This window comes from Sphaeramia orbicularis, chromosome 5 (genome assembly GCF_902148855.1).
Source record: "Sphaeramia orbicularis chromosome 5, fSphaOr1.1, whole genome shotgun sequence".
In the NCBI taxonomy this organism is placed as follows: Eukaryota; Metazoa; Chordata; class Actinopteri; order Kurtiformes; family Apogonidae; genus Sphaeramia; species Sphaeramia orbicularis.
The window spans coordinates 17,912,389-17,928,083 of NC_043961.1; the positions used below are offsets into that span (position 1 = coordinate 17,912,389).

The 15,695-nt window shown below is 41.3% G+C and overlaps 1 protein-coding gene across 1 annotated transcript in view; it reads left to right on the top strand.

The window, feature by feature from the left end:
• Positions 1-15,695, top strand: part of cadpsa (Ca2+-dependent activator protein for secretion a) — a 215,487-nt gene that overhangs the window by 37,935 nt on the left and 161,857 nt on the right. The window contains exons 2-3 of the mRNA XM_030133642.1: positions 10,158-10,271; positions 12,915-13,247. Of these exons, the coding sequence (XP_029989502.1) occupies positions 10,158-10,271; positions 12,915-13,247 (447 nt within the window). The remainder of the gene's footprint in view (positions 1-10,157; positions 10,272-12,914; positions 13,248-15,695) is intronic.

A 15,695-nucleotide genomic window follows, 5' to 3' on the forward strand; every position in this document is an offset into this window, starting at 1 on the left:
GGGGGTGGGGGGTGGGGTCGGTAGCTCGGTGTCCGTGGTTCGGTCGGGGGGTTCGGTCGGTAGTTCGGTGTCTGTGGTTCGGTGTGTGTGGGGGGGATCAGTAGTCCGGAAAGTGTGTGTGTGTGTGGGGGGTTCGGTAGTTCGGCGTCCGTGGTTCGGTCGGGGGGGGGGGCTCGGTAGTCCGGTGTCCGTGGTTCGGTGGTGGTGGTGGGGGTTTCGGTAGTTTGGCGTCCGTGGTTCGGTGGTGGTGGTGGGGGGGGGGGTAGAGCTCCTGAATCTTCGCAAATTTTCATTTGACTGTGCAGGACGTTTGTTCTGGCCTGTTATATATTAGACTTATGTAGAGTAAGTCTGGTGATGATTTTTTTGTATGAAATTTATGGTGTGGTGGCAAGGATTAGAGGAAACGCTAGTAGTGGATGCTCATGCGGGATCTGGCAACCCCTAGCCTCGGGGGAGGAGGAGAGGATACCACGTTCTACAGTATTTTGAATGTAATTGCAGTACCAGTTTTGGCCACAATCCTACATACTGCAGCTTTAATTCACCTCTTCTGTTTTAGCTTTTGCTTCAAATTCAATTGATATTTCATGGAAACATGACCACTGTCTCTACGTCAAACAGCGATGATTAATAATTAATAATGATGAGTAATAACGATGTTATTTTTAATAACCTACAGATTTACAGTATGTTTGTGTCCATGTTCATTCCATATAAACTGTTCCATGACTGGTGCACAAATGTCACTAAATTGTGTTTTACTTTGTTTTAAACCTATATTTGAGACTTATTCATCTTACATTTTGGTCATATATTGGTGACATTTTGGTCATATTTGGTGATAATTTCTTCTTGCTCTAAAGGCCTTTTGATGATTTCCATCAGGGACGTTGAAAAATCATTCTTAATATCTGATGTATTTTCCACAGAAGCCTCTGTGGTGTCAGCGACCTTGTTCAGACGTTAAAATGACATCATCTTTTCTTTTAATGAAAAATGAAAAGAGCTTCAAGTATCATGTCCTTTTCAAAGTTCAATATAAACTGAATAAATGCAGAATAACATCCATCAAACGTCAGAGTACGAGGCTTCACCTGCAAAAATAATTCCACCAAAGATCATCACAAAAACATCATGATGTGTGTTTTTTTTTACTATAAGGATCAATAACTTCATTAAAAACTGTTCAGCTCTTCATGTAAAAATGAAGAATGTGTCAGAATGTGAATGTAGTTATACTTTAATTTTTCAGATTCACTACATTGACATTTTGGGAGCTTTTTATAGTCGCGGAAATGTGACCTTTAGTTAGTTTTGACTTAAAGGATTAATGTTATTCCTGGACCTTGGTAACATCTAACATTTAATACTGTGGATCAGCATATTCTTCTACTCCTTACATATATATATATATATATATATGTATATAATTTATTTATTTATTTATTCTACACACTGAATGGCAGTAATATGCTCTGTTTTTGGGATTTATTATTGGTCATTGTATCTGTAGGTCATTTCTAAAGTATGGATTTAAATGGATTTTCATTTTGGATGTCATTTATGATAAATTATTATTATTATTATTATTATTATTATTATTATTATTACTATTAATAATAATAATAATAATAATAATAATAATAATAATAATAATAATAACAATAATAATAATAATAATAACAATGGATTAGATTTATATAGCGCTTTTCTATGAACGCATACTCATATTATTCAGTCACTCACTCATTCACACTCTGGTGGTGGTAAACTACGTATGTATCCACAGCTGCCCTGGGGCAGACTGACAGAAGCGTGGCTGCCAATTCAGACCTATGGCCCCTCCCACCACTGAACATTCATACACCACTGTGAGCTGCAGCACTGCATATAGGATATTTTTATGCAGTTCTATATATCATTTTTTGTTTTTATATCTATTATGCAGTTATGTATCATCATATATCATGACTAAAACATGTTTCCATAATAACTTTATGAAACTTATCATGAAATCATTCATCAACTCTCCTCAGATAGATAGATAGATAGATAGATAGATAGATAGATAGATAGATAGATAGATAGATAGATAGATGTGCAAAAAATGTCAGATATATAGATGGATAATTAACTAAGTGAATACAAATGAGTAAAAAATGTACAAAATAAAGGAAAAAATGGACATAAGTGGAAAAATGAGTAAAGACAAAAACACACTCTAATTGGCTGATGTTCTCTCTGTGACGCTCCGCTCTCATTGGCTGGCATTCTGTGACACTGCACTCCCATTGGCTGGCATTCTGGGAGGCTGCTCTCTCATTGGCTGACATACCGCAACACTCTGCTCTCATTGGCTGATGTTCTGTGATGCTGTGCTGGGCCGAAACAGTAGGTGGCAGTGTGGAAGGAATTCTGTTACTATCCTACAAACGTGGATGTCAGAAGAAGACAAATCCTTACCTATCTGTTATCCTGTTTGAGGCAAAGAGAAGCAGAGTGGCCTCCGTTGTCCCTGATATATCACAGAGTGGTTTGGTTGATAAGGCGAGCTCATGCCACGCAGATCCGAGGCTTTTTCAGGAGACAACAGGAGCGCCGTCTATGGTTTCATGGTGCTTAACCCACTTCCGTTGTCCGAGTGGTGATTAGGTCACTCCCGGACTCGGGCACGGATTGCATTCACACTGCAGTGCTGGAGTATGGGCAGTCTGGAACCAGGACTTCCTTCTCAACTGGACTCGGGCACAGAATGGTTGCATTCACATGGATAGAATTAAGCGGACTTTGGGGTCCAGAGTATGCCGTGTGAACATGTCCTTAGACACAGACACAAAGAAGCTGATTTTTGCCTCTGACAAGCTCTGGAACAGCTCCAGAAAACTACTAATCATGGGGAAACCATAAATGCTAGGTGGAAACTAAAATGATCATGAGCGGCAGACAGACCTGGGGAACACACAGAGTTTTGGTCTATTTCCAACACTCGGGGCTGCATTTTTTTTTTTCAAAGTTTTTTGTATAATAAGTCATAATAATAATAAATATGATGAACAATAGTCCCCTGTGGCTTGCATTGCATACAAGCACACAGGAAATAAAAAACTGTAATGTGCAAGTGAAATTTAACTTTACAGTGGGATGAAGGTGCATAATTAACAGTAAAGAGTATAATGGAAATATGGTTTAAGACTGGGTTTAAACATCAGCCAGAGGTGAGTTTACTGTACAGAGAATAGGATAGAATAGAATAGAATAGAATAGAATAGCCTTTATTGTCATTGTGTATACAATGAAATGAGGAGAAATGCATGTGGCGGGAGAGAATTCCTGTATCTGTCCATTTGACAGCAATATATGTTTCGGTTTCTTCTAAAATTGCACAAGAAGAAAAGGCAAATTATTGCTCACTGAGCTATTGTGAAGATTGTGGAATTTTTGACTGTTTTTTTTTTTTTTTTAAATATTATAAATGTTCCTTTCCTTTTAATGGTCCATATTTTGATCGTTTATAACATGGAAATGGTTACAGATATCAGTCTAGTTCCTATTGATCACTGATAGAAGTCATATATGGGCTTTGACTGAATGAATTGCGTTCTCCTTCAGCGAAAGTACCACCCACTTAAACATATACAAAGTACGAGATATAGGGATATGAAAATGGAAGTTTTGATGTTAACCTTCTGGTATCCAGGTGAGCATATAATGCACACTTTACTCTTCATGTTACTAAAGGTCATTTTATTTTTCACAATTTGTTTTAGTTCAGAATTTAAAATTTGTTCATTTTTACGTGATTTTTAAAAATTCCACCAAAGTCATCACATTGTAAACAATAGGACTGGGAATCTCAGGGTAGCTCACGATACAATACCATACGCGATACATGGCTCACAATCACGATGGTATCTCGATATGGTGACACTGTGATTATCAATTTATTGCTCTTAATAACCCATGATATATCTGTGTGTTTATAGAGGTGAAACAAAAACAAACAAAAAAATACATGTCATAGCTTATATATTGTGGCACAATTTAACTGTTTCTGGTGCTGCCCGTGTATCGTATTTTGGTGAGGGTCTCCCAAGGCAAACAGGTCCTGGGTGACGGGTCAGACTAAGAGCAGTTTAGAGGCCCCTATGAAAAAGAAACATCTAAAGTACGTGACGTCGCCCGGTACGGCGCAGCCGGGGCCCCACCCTGGAGCCAGGCCTGGGGTTGGGGCTCGTATGCGAGCGCCTGGTGGTCAGGCCTATGCCCACGGGGTCCGGCCGGGCCCAGCCCGAAAGAGCGACGTGGGCCCACCCTCCGACGGACTCACCACCCATCGAGGGAATCATAGGGGCCGGGTGCAGTGTGGATTGGGTGACAGTCGAAGGCAGGGAGCCCGACAACCCGATCCCCGGACACAGAGTCTAGCTCTTGGGACATGGAATGTCACTTCGCTGGGGGGGAAGGAGCCAGAGCTTGTGAGGGAGGTTGAGAGATACCGTCTAGATATAGTCGGGCTCACCTCCACACATAGCTTGGGCTCTGGAACCCAACCCCTCGAAAGGGGCTGGACTCTCCACTTCTCTGGCGTTGCCTGCGGTGTGAGAGGCGGCGGGCTGGTGTGGGCTTACTCATAGCCCCTCAGCTCAGCCGCCATGTGTTGGAGTTCACCCCGGTGAACGAGAGGGTCGCGTCCCTACGCCTTCGGGTCGGGGACAGGTGCCTCACTGTTGTTTCGGCCTACGGGCCGAACAGCAGTGCAGAGTACCCGGCCTTCTTGGAGTCTCTGGGAGGGGTGCTGGATGGTGCTCTGACTGGGGACTCCATTGTTCTCCTGGGCGACTTCAATGCCCAAGTGGGCAACGACAGTGAGACCTGGAGGGGGGTGATGGGGAGGAACGGCCTCCCTGATCTGAACCTGAGTGGTGTTTTGTTATTGGACTTCTGTGCTAGTGACAGTTTGTCCATAACAAACACTATGTTCGAACACAGGGATGTCCATAAGTGCACTTGGCACCAGGACACCCTAGGCCGGAGGTCGATGATCGACTTCATTGTCGTATCATCAGACCTCCGGCCGCGTGTTTTGGACACTCGGGTGAAGAGAGGGGCAGAGCTGTCAACCGATCACCACCTGGTGGTGAGTTGGATCCGCTGGCGAAGGAGGAAACCGGACCGACTCGGCAGGCCCAAACGTGTTGTGAGGGTCTGTTGGGAACGTCTGGCGGAACCCAATGTCAGTGTGGTTTTCAACTCCCACTTCCGGGAGAGCTTCTCCCAGATCCCGGGGGAGGCTGGGGACATTGAGTCCGAGTGGACCATGTTCTCCACCTCCATTGTCGAAGCGGCTGCTTGGAGCTGTGGTCGCAAGGTCTCCGGTGCCTGTCGTGGTGGCAATCCCCGAACCCGGTGGTGGACCCCGGAAGTAAGGGATGCCGTCAAGCTGAAGAAGGAGTCTTATCGGGCCTTGTTGGCCTGTGGGACTCCCGAGGCAGCTGATGGGTACCGGAAGGCCAAGCGTGCTGCATCCCAGGCGGTTGTGGAGGCAAAAACTCGGGTCTGGGTGGAGTTTGGGGAGGCCATGGAGGAGGACTATCGGTCAGCCTCGAGGAAATTCTGGCAAACCATCCGGCGCCTCAGGAGGGGAAAGCAGTGCGCCACCAACACTGTTTACAGTGGAAGTGGGGAGCTGCTGACCTCGACTGGGGATGTTGTCGGGCGGTGGAAGGAATACTTCGAGGATCTCCTCAATCCCACTGCCACGTCTTCCATAGAAGAAGCAGAGGCTGAGGTCTCAGAGGTGGACTCGTCCATCACCCAAGCTGAAGTCACCGAGGTGGTTGGCAAGCTCCTCGGTGGCAGGGCACCGGGGGTGGATGAGATTCGCCCTGAGTACCTTAAGTCTCTGGATGTGCAGGGACTGTCTTGGTTGACACGTCTCTGTAACATCGCGTGGCGGTCGGGGACAGTACCTCTGGATTGGCAGACCGGGGTGGTGGTTCCCCTTTTTAAGAAAGGGGACCGGAGGATGTGCTCCAACTATAGGGGGATCACACTCCTCAGCCTCCCGGGGAAAGTCTATTCCAGGGTACTGGAGAGGAGGATCCGACCGATAGTCGAACCTCGGATCCAGGAGGAACAATGCGGTTTTCGTCCTGGTCGTGGAACACTGGACCAGCTCTATACTCTCCATCGGGTGCTCGAGGGTTCATGGGAGTTCGCCCAACCAGTCCACATGTGTTTTGTGGATCTGGAGAAGGCGTTCGACCGTGTCCCTCGTGGTATCTTGTGGGGGGTGCTTTGGGAGTATGGGGTCCGGGGCCCTTTGCTAAGGGCAGTCCGGTCCTTGTATGACCGAAGCAGGAGCCTGGTTTGCATTGCCGGCAGTAAGTCAGACCTGTTCCAGGTGCATGTTGGACTCCGGCAGGGCTGCCCTTTGTCACCGGTTCTGTTCATAATTTTTATGGACAAAATTTCTAGGCGCAGCCAGGGGCCGGAGGGGGTCCGGTTTGGGGACCACAGGATTTCATCTCTGCTTTTTGCGGATGATGTTGTCCTGTTGGCCTCATCGAACCTGGACCGTCAGCGTGCACTGGGGCGGTTTGCAGCCGAGTGTGAAGTGAGCGGGATGAGGATCAGCACCTCCAAATCCGAGGCCATGGTTCTCGACCGGAAAAAGGTGGTTTGCCCTCTCCGGGTCGGTGGGGAGTCTTTGCCCCAAGTGGAGGAGTTTAAGTATCTCGGGGTCTTGTTCACGAGTGAGGGAAGGATGGAGCGTGAGATTGACAGACGGATCGGTGCAGCGTCTGCAGTGATGCGGTCGCTGTACCGGTCGGTTGTGGTAAAGAAGGAGCTGAGCCGAGAGGCGAAGCTCTCGATTTACCGGTCAATCTACGTTCCTACCCTCACCTATGGTCATGAGCTTTGGGTCATGACCGAAAGGACAAGATCCCGGATACAAGCGGTCGAAATGAGTTTCCTCCGTCGGGTGGCTGGGCGCACCCTTAGGGATAGGGTGAGGAGCTCAGTCACCAGGGAGGAGCTCGGAGTAGAGCCGCTGCTCCTCCGCGTCGAGAGGGGCCAGCTGAGGTGGCTCGGGCATCTGTTTCGGATGCCTCCTGGACGCCTCCCTGAGGAGGTGTTCCGGGCATGTCCCACCGGGAGGAGACCTCGGGGAAGACCCAGGACACGTTGGAGAGACTATGTCTCTCGGCTGGCCTGGGAACGCCTCGGGAGCCCCCCAGAAGAGCTGGAGGAGGTGTCTGGGGAGAGGGAAGTCTGGGCATCCCTGCTTAGACTGTTACCCCCGCGACCCGGCCCCGGATAAGCGGAAGAGAATGGATGGATGGATGGTTCAATGGTTGATGAAATCAAGAAAAATGTAAAAAAAAAAAAAAAAAAAAAAGTTCAAAACAAACTGTATGGAAAAAATCTTTGACATTATTATGACATATATAGGCGATTACTGATTGGTGATCAGTGAGAGCGTCTGTGGGTGGATACCAGAAGGTTAAAAGTTGTAGAAAACTGCATTTGTATTTTCCTTTATTTCTGCAGAAAAACCTTAACACACCCCAAAATCTGATAATTATTCAGATGTTTATGACATACATGAGACTTCACAGGTTATTAATTATTCATTGTATAGAAGTGATTTGACATTTGCATCATTAGAAAACAAACAGTGAGTGCTTTAATGTTGTGTGTCCTGTTTGTAGAATATGTTCTCTTTAATCTTCCTCCTGCTGAGGTGGGTTTCTTCTTCGTCTTCTCCATTTCCATCTGACCTCCTCTTTTCCAATATTTACTCAAGCTCTGAATAAACAGTCGTACACGGCCGGTGCTGCTGTAGTTCATCTGAAATGTGAACTTTGACCCTCATTAAGAAGCTGTAATCTCATCCCGCTCCCTCTGCTGATGTGGCCATGGTAACGGTTACCATGGCGGCGGACTGCAGCCGACCAATGGCTGCGGAGTCGTTTGGCAGAAGGGACGTTCCTTTCATTATAGTAACTACAATAAAGGGGATTGAAAGGAATAAGAATAAGAGTTAATAATATGTGTGATTAGTTACATTAATATATAGAACATGTGACAGATGGTTTTTAGAATCAGTTGGTCAGTGGATGAAAAGCATCACGAATAATGATGGATAGAGTGGTGTACTTTGTCAAACTATTAAATCCCTGCTCATAACTTTAATGTGAAGGGTCAAAAGTCAAGTCTGTTTCACATTTTAAAACAATGCAACGTGCTGTACATAGATATAGGTAAAAATACAAGATATGAAAAAAACAACTAGTAAAAATAAGAATATATAATCTAAAATAGACTATAACTGATAAAAACAGATACACAATAACAAGATAAATAGCATCTAAAACACAACCAGTACAAATAGGTGCATCTGTAAAAGAAAATATTTAAAATAAAAACCATCAGCAGCATTTTGGGAGGAAATGTGAGGATTCAGATTCATGGAGTGTTTGTTTAAAATCAGGACATGCTTCAAATATGTGTGAAAATGCCGTCTGTCTCCTGGAACTGTGGGTGTTTCTGGTGTTTTCTGTCCATGTTACATGAACTCTAACATGTGTCTTAATGAATCAGGCTTAGACATTTTCACCTTTTACTCTGGAGGAAACTAACAGTCAGTAGGTTAGAACCCACCAGCCTCAGCCTGAATCACCAACAGGTGTTAGCATTAGCTTTAGCATTAGCAGATCGATAAATGGTCAAACATAAGCATCATAATAATCTGTCAGTTCTTATGTTTCATGTTCTATAATAATGCCTGTTCTTATGTTCTATGTTCTATAACAGTGTCCTTTCTCATGTTCTGTGTTCTGTTATAGTGTCTGTTCTTATGTTGTATGTTCTATAACAGTGTCTGTTCTTATGTTGTATGTTCTATAATAGTGTCTGTTCTTATGTTGTATGTTCTGTAGTATTGTCTGTTCTTACGTTCTATGTTCTATAATAGTGTCTGGTCTTATCTTCTATAATAGTGTCTGTTCTTATGTTCTATGTTCTATAATAGTGTCTGTTCTTATGTTCTATGTTCTATAATAGTGTCTGTTCTTATGTTGTATGTTCTATAACAGTGTCTGTTCTTATGTTGTATGTTCTATAACAATGTCTGTTCTTATGTTGTATGTTCTATAATAGTGTCTGTTCTTATGTTGTATGTTCTATAACAGTGGATGTTCTTATGTTCTATGTTCTGTAGTAGTGTTTGTTCTTTTGCTTTATAATAGTGTCTGTTCCTATGTTGTGTTCTATAATAGTGTCTGTTCTTTGTGTGTTCTATGTTTTATAATAGTGTCTGTTCTTATGTTCTATAATAGTGTCTGTTTTTATGTTCGATAGTAGTGTCTGTTCTTATGTTTTATAATACTGTCTGTTAATATGTTCTATAATAGTGTCTGTTAATATGTTCTATAATAGTGTCTGTTCTTATGTTTTATAATAGTGTCTGTTCTTATGTTCTATAATAGTGTCTGTTAATATGTTCTATAATAGTGTCTGTTAATATGTTCTATAATAGTGTCTGTTCTTATGTTCTATAATAGTGTTTGTTCTCATGTTTTATAATCGTGTCTGTTCTTATGTTCTATAATAGTGTCTGTTCTTTGTGTGTTCTATATTCTATAATAGTGTCTGTTCTTATGTTCTATAATAGTGTCTGTTCTTATGTTTTATAATAGTGTCTGTTCTTATGTTCTATAATAGTGTCTGTTCTTTTGTTCTATAATAGTGTCTGTTCTTTGTGTGTTCTATGTTCTATAATAGTGTCTGTTCTTATGTTCTATAATAGTGTCTGTTCTTATGTTTTATAATAGTGTCTGTTCTTATGTTCTATAATAGTGTCTGTTCTTTGTGTGTTCTATGTTCTATAATAGTGTCTGTTCTTATGTTCTATAATAGTGTCTGTTCTTATGTTTTATAATAGTGTCTGTTCTTATGTTCTATAACAGTGTCTGTTCTTTTGTTCTGTGTTCTATAATAGTGTCGGTTCCTATGTTCTATAATAGTGTCTGTTCTTTGTATGTTCTGTGTTCTATAATAGTGTCTGTTCTTTTGTTCTGTGTTCTATAATAGTGTCGGTTCCTATGTTCTGTGTTCTATAATAGTGTCTGTTCTTTGTGTGTTCTCAGATCAGTAAACAGCAGCTGCAGACAGTTAAAGAACGGTTCCAGTCGTTCCTCAATGGGGAGACGCAAATCGTGGCCGACGAGGCTTTTATCAACGCTGTGCAGAGTTACTATGAGGTGGGTGGGACTCCATGTGAGTACAAAATGCACACTGACACATTTCAGCATTTAACATTTGACCTAATACAAAAAATAATAATGTATATTAAGCAATGTTGGTGTTAATTATTGACATTTGTCAGGATGACAAAATGAATAAATATCATATAAGATTTTTATGTAGAATATTGACTTTTTTTTTCATGTTTTTTTGGCATTAAAAAATATGGTTTGTTTCCATTACAAATGTGGCGTTAAAGGGTTAAAAATATGATAGTTATTGAGTATTTGGTATTTTTGTTTATGGCTCAAGTTGATGAAATAAAAAAAATAAAATAAAAAAGTTTCAAAGTGTATGAAAAATAAAAAAGGATATTACTACGGCACTGCACAGATTACGTGATATTCGGTGATTAGGATGGACCTGTATGTGTGGGATACTGTTCTGTTTCTTTAGACAAATGGAACAAATATTATTAATTCTTTATATTTTGAAGTTATCTGGCAGTAAACTCCTCATCTTCACACGTTGTATGAGCACAAATTAAACATTCAACTCCTCCAGTGGAGGTGTACAGTTAACAGAAGACAGGATGATATAGTTCATTCCATTTATTCATCTGACACTAGTCACTTTTGCATTGGACATATGCACAAAACTTTTGCGAGATGTCAGGAGAAGTCATTCCATAAACATAGTGATAAACATACATATCTGTTGTTTTGAATCTGGAATACTCGTTACCCCTCTCTCCCATACTAAATTAAAAAATGACAGGGTTTCCTCGTGTTTTTTTCCTTCATGTTTGTTTTAAATCTCTTCTTCTTCGCTTGTTGTAAAATCCATCAACATCCGTATTTTTTTTTTTTGTTCACGTGACTCTGGTTGCACAAAAAGGTCTTTCCATTGCAGTTTTTTGTGATGTACCAATTTCACTACGCCCAAAAAACCACCTCTTGCAAGCGCAAAAACTTTTCATTGAAAAACGAGTTTTGGCGAAATTGTCATTTTTCCATTAGGCAATTTTTTATGCGCAAGTTCTATTTGTGCAATTTGAGGGGCAATGGAAAAGCGACTAGTGACAGCTCTGATCCACAAGCATTTATTTGTCCATTTCTGTCTATGAGAATCTGCTTGTTTTCCTTTTTTATCCTGATTCGGTGGAAGTGAATGGACTTGAGTCGACTAATCTGGACCAATCAGAAGGAGAAGGACCACACGTTTAGTTCATGACGTAAACACTTCCAGGCCGGTGTGATTGGACCCCCGCTGAGTCAAGGCTGTTATTTGCCGGTATTTGAGTGGCAGTTTACGGTGGTGACTGACGTGTGGTGAACCCCCCCGTGACCCGCCGCCGCTGACATGATGGCGTCCGTCCGCCCGCCCGTCCCTCAGCGACCCTTTGTGTCCGTTGTTCTATTTCTGTCTCTTTGTGCCTGAAGCTAAAGCTCTGCTTGCGGCTTTAGGTTTTAATTGAATTGGATAACCTGCACCGCCAGCTTCATCTGTTAAATATCATGCTGTTCTCACAGCGTTGTCACATTCACCGATAAGGAAGTGGCGGTCAGCATCTGCACCTGAACCCAGACTTCAGCTCAGTGTGGACTCATGGTTTTGGACAAAACCCTGAACAGGCCACAGGTTTAATCGAATGTTTACGGTAACATATGATGTTTCTAAATGCAGTCGGGTCATTAACCACAAGGACATTTCACATCATCATTATGTGATTATACATTAGAGCAGGGCTGTCAAACATACGGCCTGTGGGCCAAAACCGGCCGCCAAAGACTCCAATCCCTCCCGTGAAATGCAAAAATTACACTGAACATATTAACAATCAATAATGTTAAAATCATTTTAGTTCAGGTTCTACATTCAGACCAATATGATCTAAAGTGGATCAGACCAATAAAATAATACAGTTTCAATTTATTGTCATTTCCATAAAAGACAACAAGATGTTGTTGGACCACCAGACAGTTGGCATCACTCCTCAGTCCCCAGCCAGTGCAAAAGCTTATCCATAAAGTGCACAAATAATAACAGAATAACCGAAAAATAATGACAACTACAAATTTATCTCTGGTTTTTGTCTAAAAAACTAAAAATACATAGAAATATTTACATTTACAAACTATCCTTTCACCAAAAAATGTGAATAACCTGAACAAATATGAACGACATAAAATGCCTTAAGAAAAATAAATGTAATTGTACCAATGTTCTGCCTGTTATTAAATGTTTTGTGTATTTGTAGATCCACTATGATCTGTAAGTTATAATGCACATGTGTAAATGATAAACTGAGGCAGAATATTGTTAAAATTACATTTATTTTTCTTATGAAATTTCAGGTTGTTCATGTTATACAAAAATACCAAATACTCAATAACTATCATATTTTTTAACCCTTAAAATACCATGTTTGTAATGTAAACAAACCATTGTCTTTTATCCAAAAAACACAAAAAAATATTTTTTGGCGTATCTAATTTGCATAAGACATAAAGAGTTTAGGAGGTAAATCTGAAACACTCTTATTTTATTTTACTGGGCAGACTTTTATGTGACCTGCTGGACACCTTGGATTTCCTCTAAGGTGATGAATAAAATATCTTCCGTTCTATTCTTTAACTCCGTCCCTGTCGTTCCTGCAGGTCTTCCTGAAGAGTGATCGTGTTTGCCGGATGGTCCAGAGTGGCGGCTGCTCGGCCAGCGACTCACGGGAGGTTTTTAAGAAGCACATTGAGAAGCGAGTCCGAAGCCTCCCCGAGATAGATGGTTTGAGCAAAGAGACGGTGCTGAGCTCGTGGATAGCTAAGTTTGACACCATTTACCGAGGAGAGGAGGATCCCAGGAAGCACCAGCAGAGGATGACCGCTAGCGCCGCCTCCGAGCTCATCCTCAGCAAAGACCAGCTCTACGAGATGTTCCAGCAGATCCTTGGCATCAAGAAGTTTGAGCACCAGCTCCTCTACAATGCCTGCCAGGTCAGTGCTCATGGGTGAAATGTAGCCATTATGTAGCAGCAAATACGGAAGAGGCTCCAATACAGAGCCCTGAGGAACACCAGGGTTTATGTACCTGGTTGTATTGGTAAAGTTTGATGACCTATGTTTATGTGTGTGGAATGGGGGTCTTGAACAGGGGCCAGACAGTAAAATAATAACATTATAACCTGTAAATAATGTGAACTTCAAATTTGTCTCTATGTTTTAGTGCAAAAAAGTAAATTACACGGAAATGTTGACATTTACAAACTATCCTTTCACAAAAAATGTGCCTTACCTAAACAACCCTGAACACAAAGTATTTAGCAACAGGCATCTGGAATTGAAAAGTATAGTATTTAACTTTATGATTGAAACAACGTGGCCAAATGGAGTGACATCTTTGACTGTTAATTTCTTTTGTGTAATTTTTGTAATTCAACATCCCATGGGCCTGATTTTACTCCTCGGTGGACCTGTTTTGGCCCATGGGCCACAGGTTTGACACCGCTGGTGTAGAAGGATGGATTCTGATGTGACTTTGAGTCCAGATGAAGGAGACATAAGAGTCCAGTAGAAGATTTTAGTTTTAAACTTCAACATGTTGAGCTTTTGTTGTTTCTTTTCATTCATTTCAACATTTTGTGTAGTTCATATTTGTTCAGGTTATTCACATTTTTTCTGCAACAATAGCTTGTAAGTGAAAAAAAATTCATGTAATTTTACTGTTCTACACTAAAACAAGATTGAGATTGAATTGGTCTGAATGTGGAACTTGAACTAAAATGATTTTAACATCCTTGATTGTTAATATCTTCAGTGTAATTTTTGCGTTTCACAAATTCATCCCATGGGAGGGATGGGACTCTTTGGCAGCCTGTGTTTGACACCCCTGCACTAGTTGAAAGGCTCATCTTCCCGATGGCTCCTGAAGGCAGCATTAGTCCCGGTCCATGTGTCTGTAAATGACGGTGTGTTGTTCTGTGGTTTCCTTTGGACGTGGATGCTGTTACTGAGGCAGGAGGAGCCTCTGGGTCTGAACGCCCTCATATCCTCATATATGCTCAGGCTAATGGTGGTAATACCTCCGCCGCCGTGAAGGCAGATTGATGAGCTAATAACACTTGTGTCCAGGCGTGTGCAGCTGGAGGCGGGTCTATAGGTACAGCAATGGAGAAAAGACACACAATGCAGCTTTTATTCCAACCCTGGATGAATGAGGAAGGAAATTATTGTCATATGTTTGGGGCTTTATGTTGTCATAATTCTACTGTTCATACATGTTCTACCTCTGGATGTGAGGCAAACAGTATTTTGCATTTTTCATGTGCACACCATAAACCAGAGTCTAAAAAAAAACAAATAAACCTTCTTTTTCTCATTTTCATCTCTCTCTCTCTCTCTCTCTTCATTTATATATATATATATATATATATATATATATATATATATATATATATATATATATATATAAAGAGAGAGACAGAGAGAGAGAGAGCGAGAGAGAGAGCAGCAGAGACATAGTTAAAACAATAAAGACCGAACTAACCACAATTGCCATATGTTATAAATGTAATATCTGGTTATATACAATCAAATAAAATTCAAGAGTAATAAAACATAAGTTCAGTAGTGTTTTCAGTGCAAATTTAGAAAGGATCACATTAACCAAAAGCATTTGTTGTTCAATAAGAGCTCTGATTAAAACATGCCATTATGAGAAATTAACCCTTTTAGGACGATTGTGTCCCTGGTGGCACAATTTTCATCCACTGTCATTCAAATGACCAACTTCTGAACCGTTTCTACTACTGACTAAATCCAACTGTCATCTTCTATCTGAGATTGGGTTCTTTCTATTCTTTCTATTTCTATTCTTTCTTTTCTATTCTCTTCTTTCTATCTCTATATATAGCACATTAGGGTAGAGGTCTGCATTGGCTGAGGGGGAGGGGAGGAAGTGGGCGGGGCTTAGAGCAGCAAAGTGCAGTCAGTGAGAGAGACATGGAAGATTTTTATTTCTTTTATCAGTGTTTTAGAGAGTTGTTAGTGGTGTTTTAGTGATGAATTGTTGTAAATAAAAGAATATAATAGTGATAGTGCTGTTCTGGAGTGTTTTACTAGTGTGTTTTACCATGTTGTTGTTGTGTTCTTCCTGTTTTTATCTGCATTTTCGAAGTTTGTATAGTTGATTGATAGCTGTATTTTATCTGTAAATATTATATAAATATCTGTATATTTGTATATATATGTAAATCTATATGCGGATCTATCCAGGGCATAAACAGATGCAGTGTCTGTATTTGAATCAGATGATGGATGTTTTTGTCAGCGAAATGAGGGGTTCTGTTTACAACTAGACAGAAAGTGAACACAGACTATCACACAGGATCAAACTAGAAAGAACCAAAAATAAGAAGAAGAACGTGGACACAGAATGATCTAGAC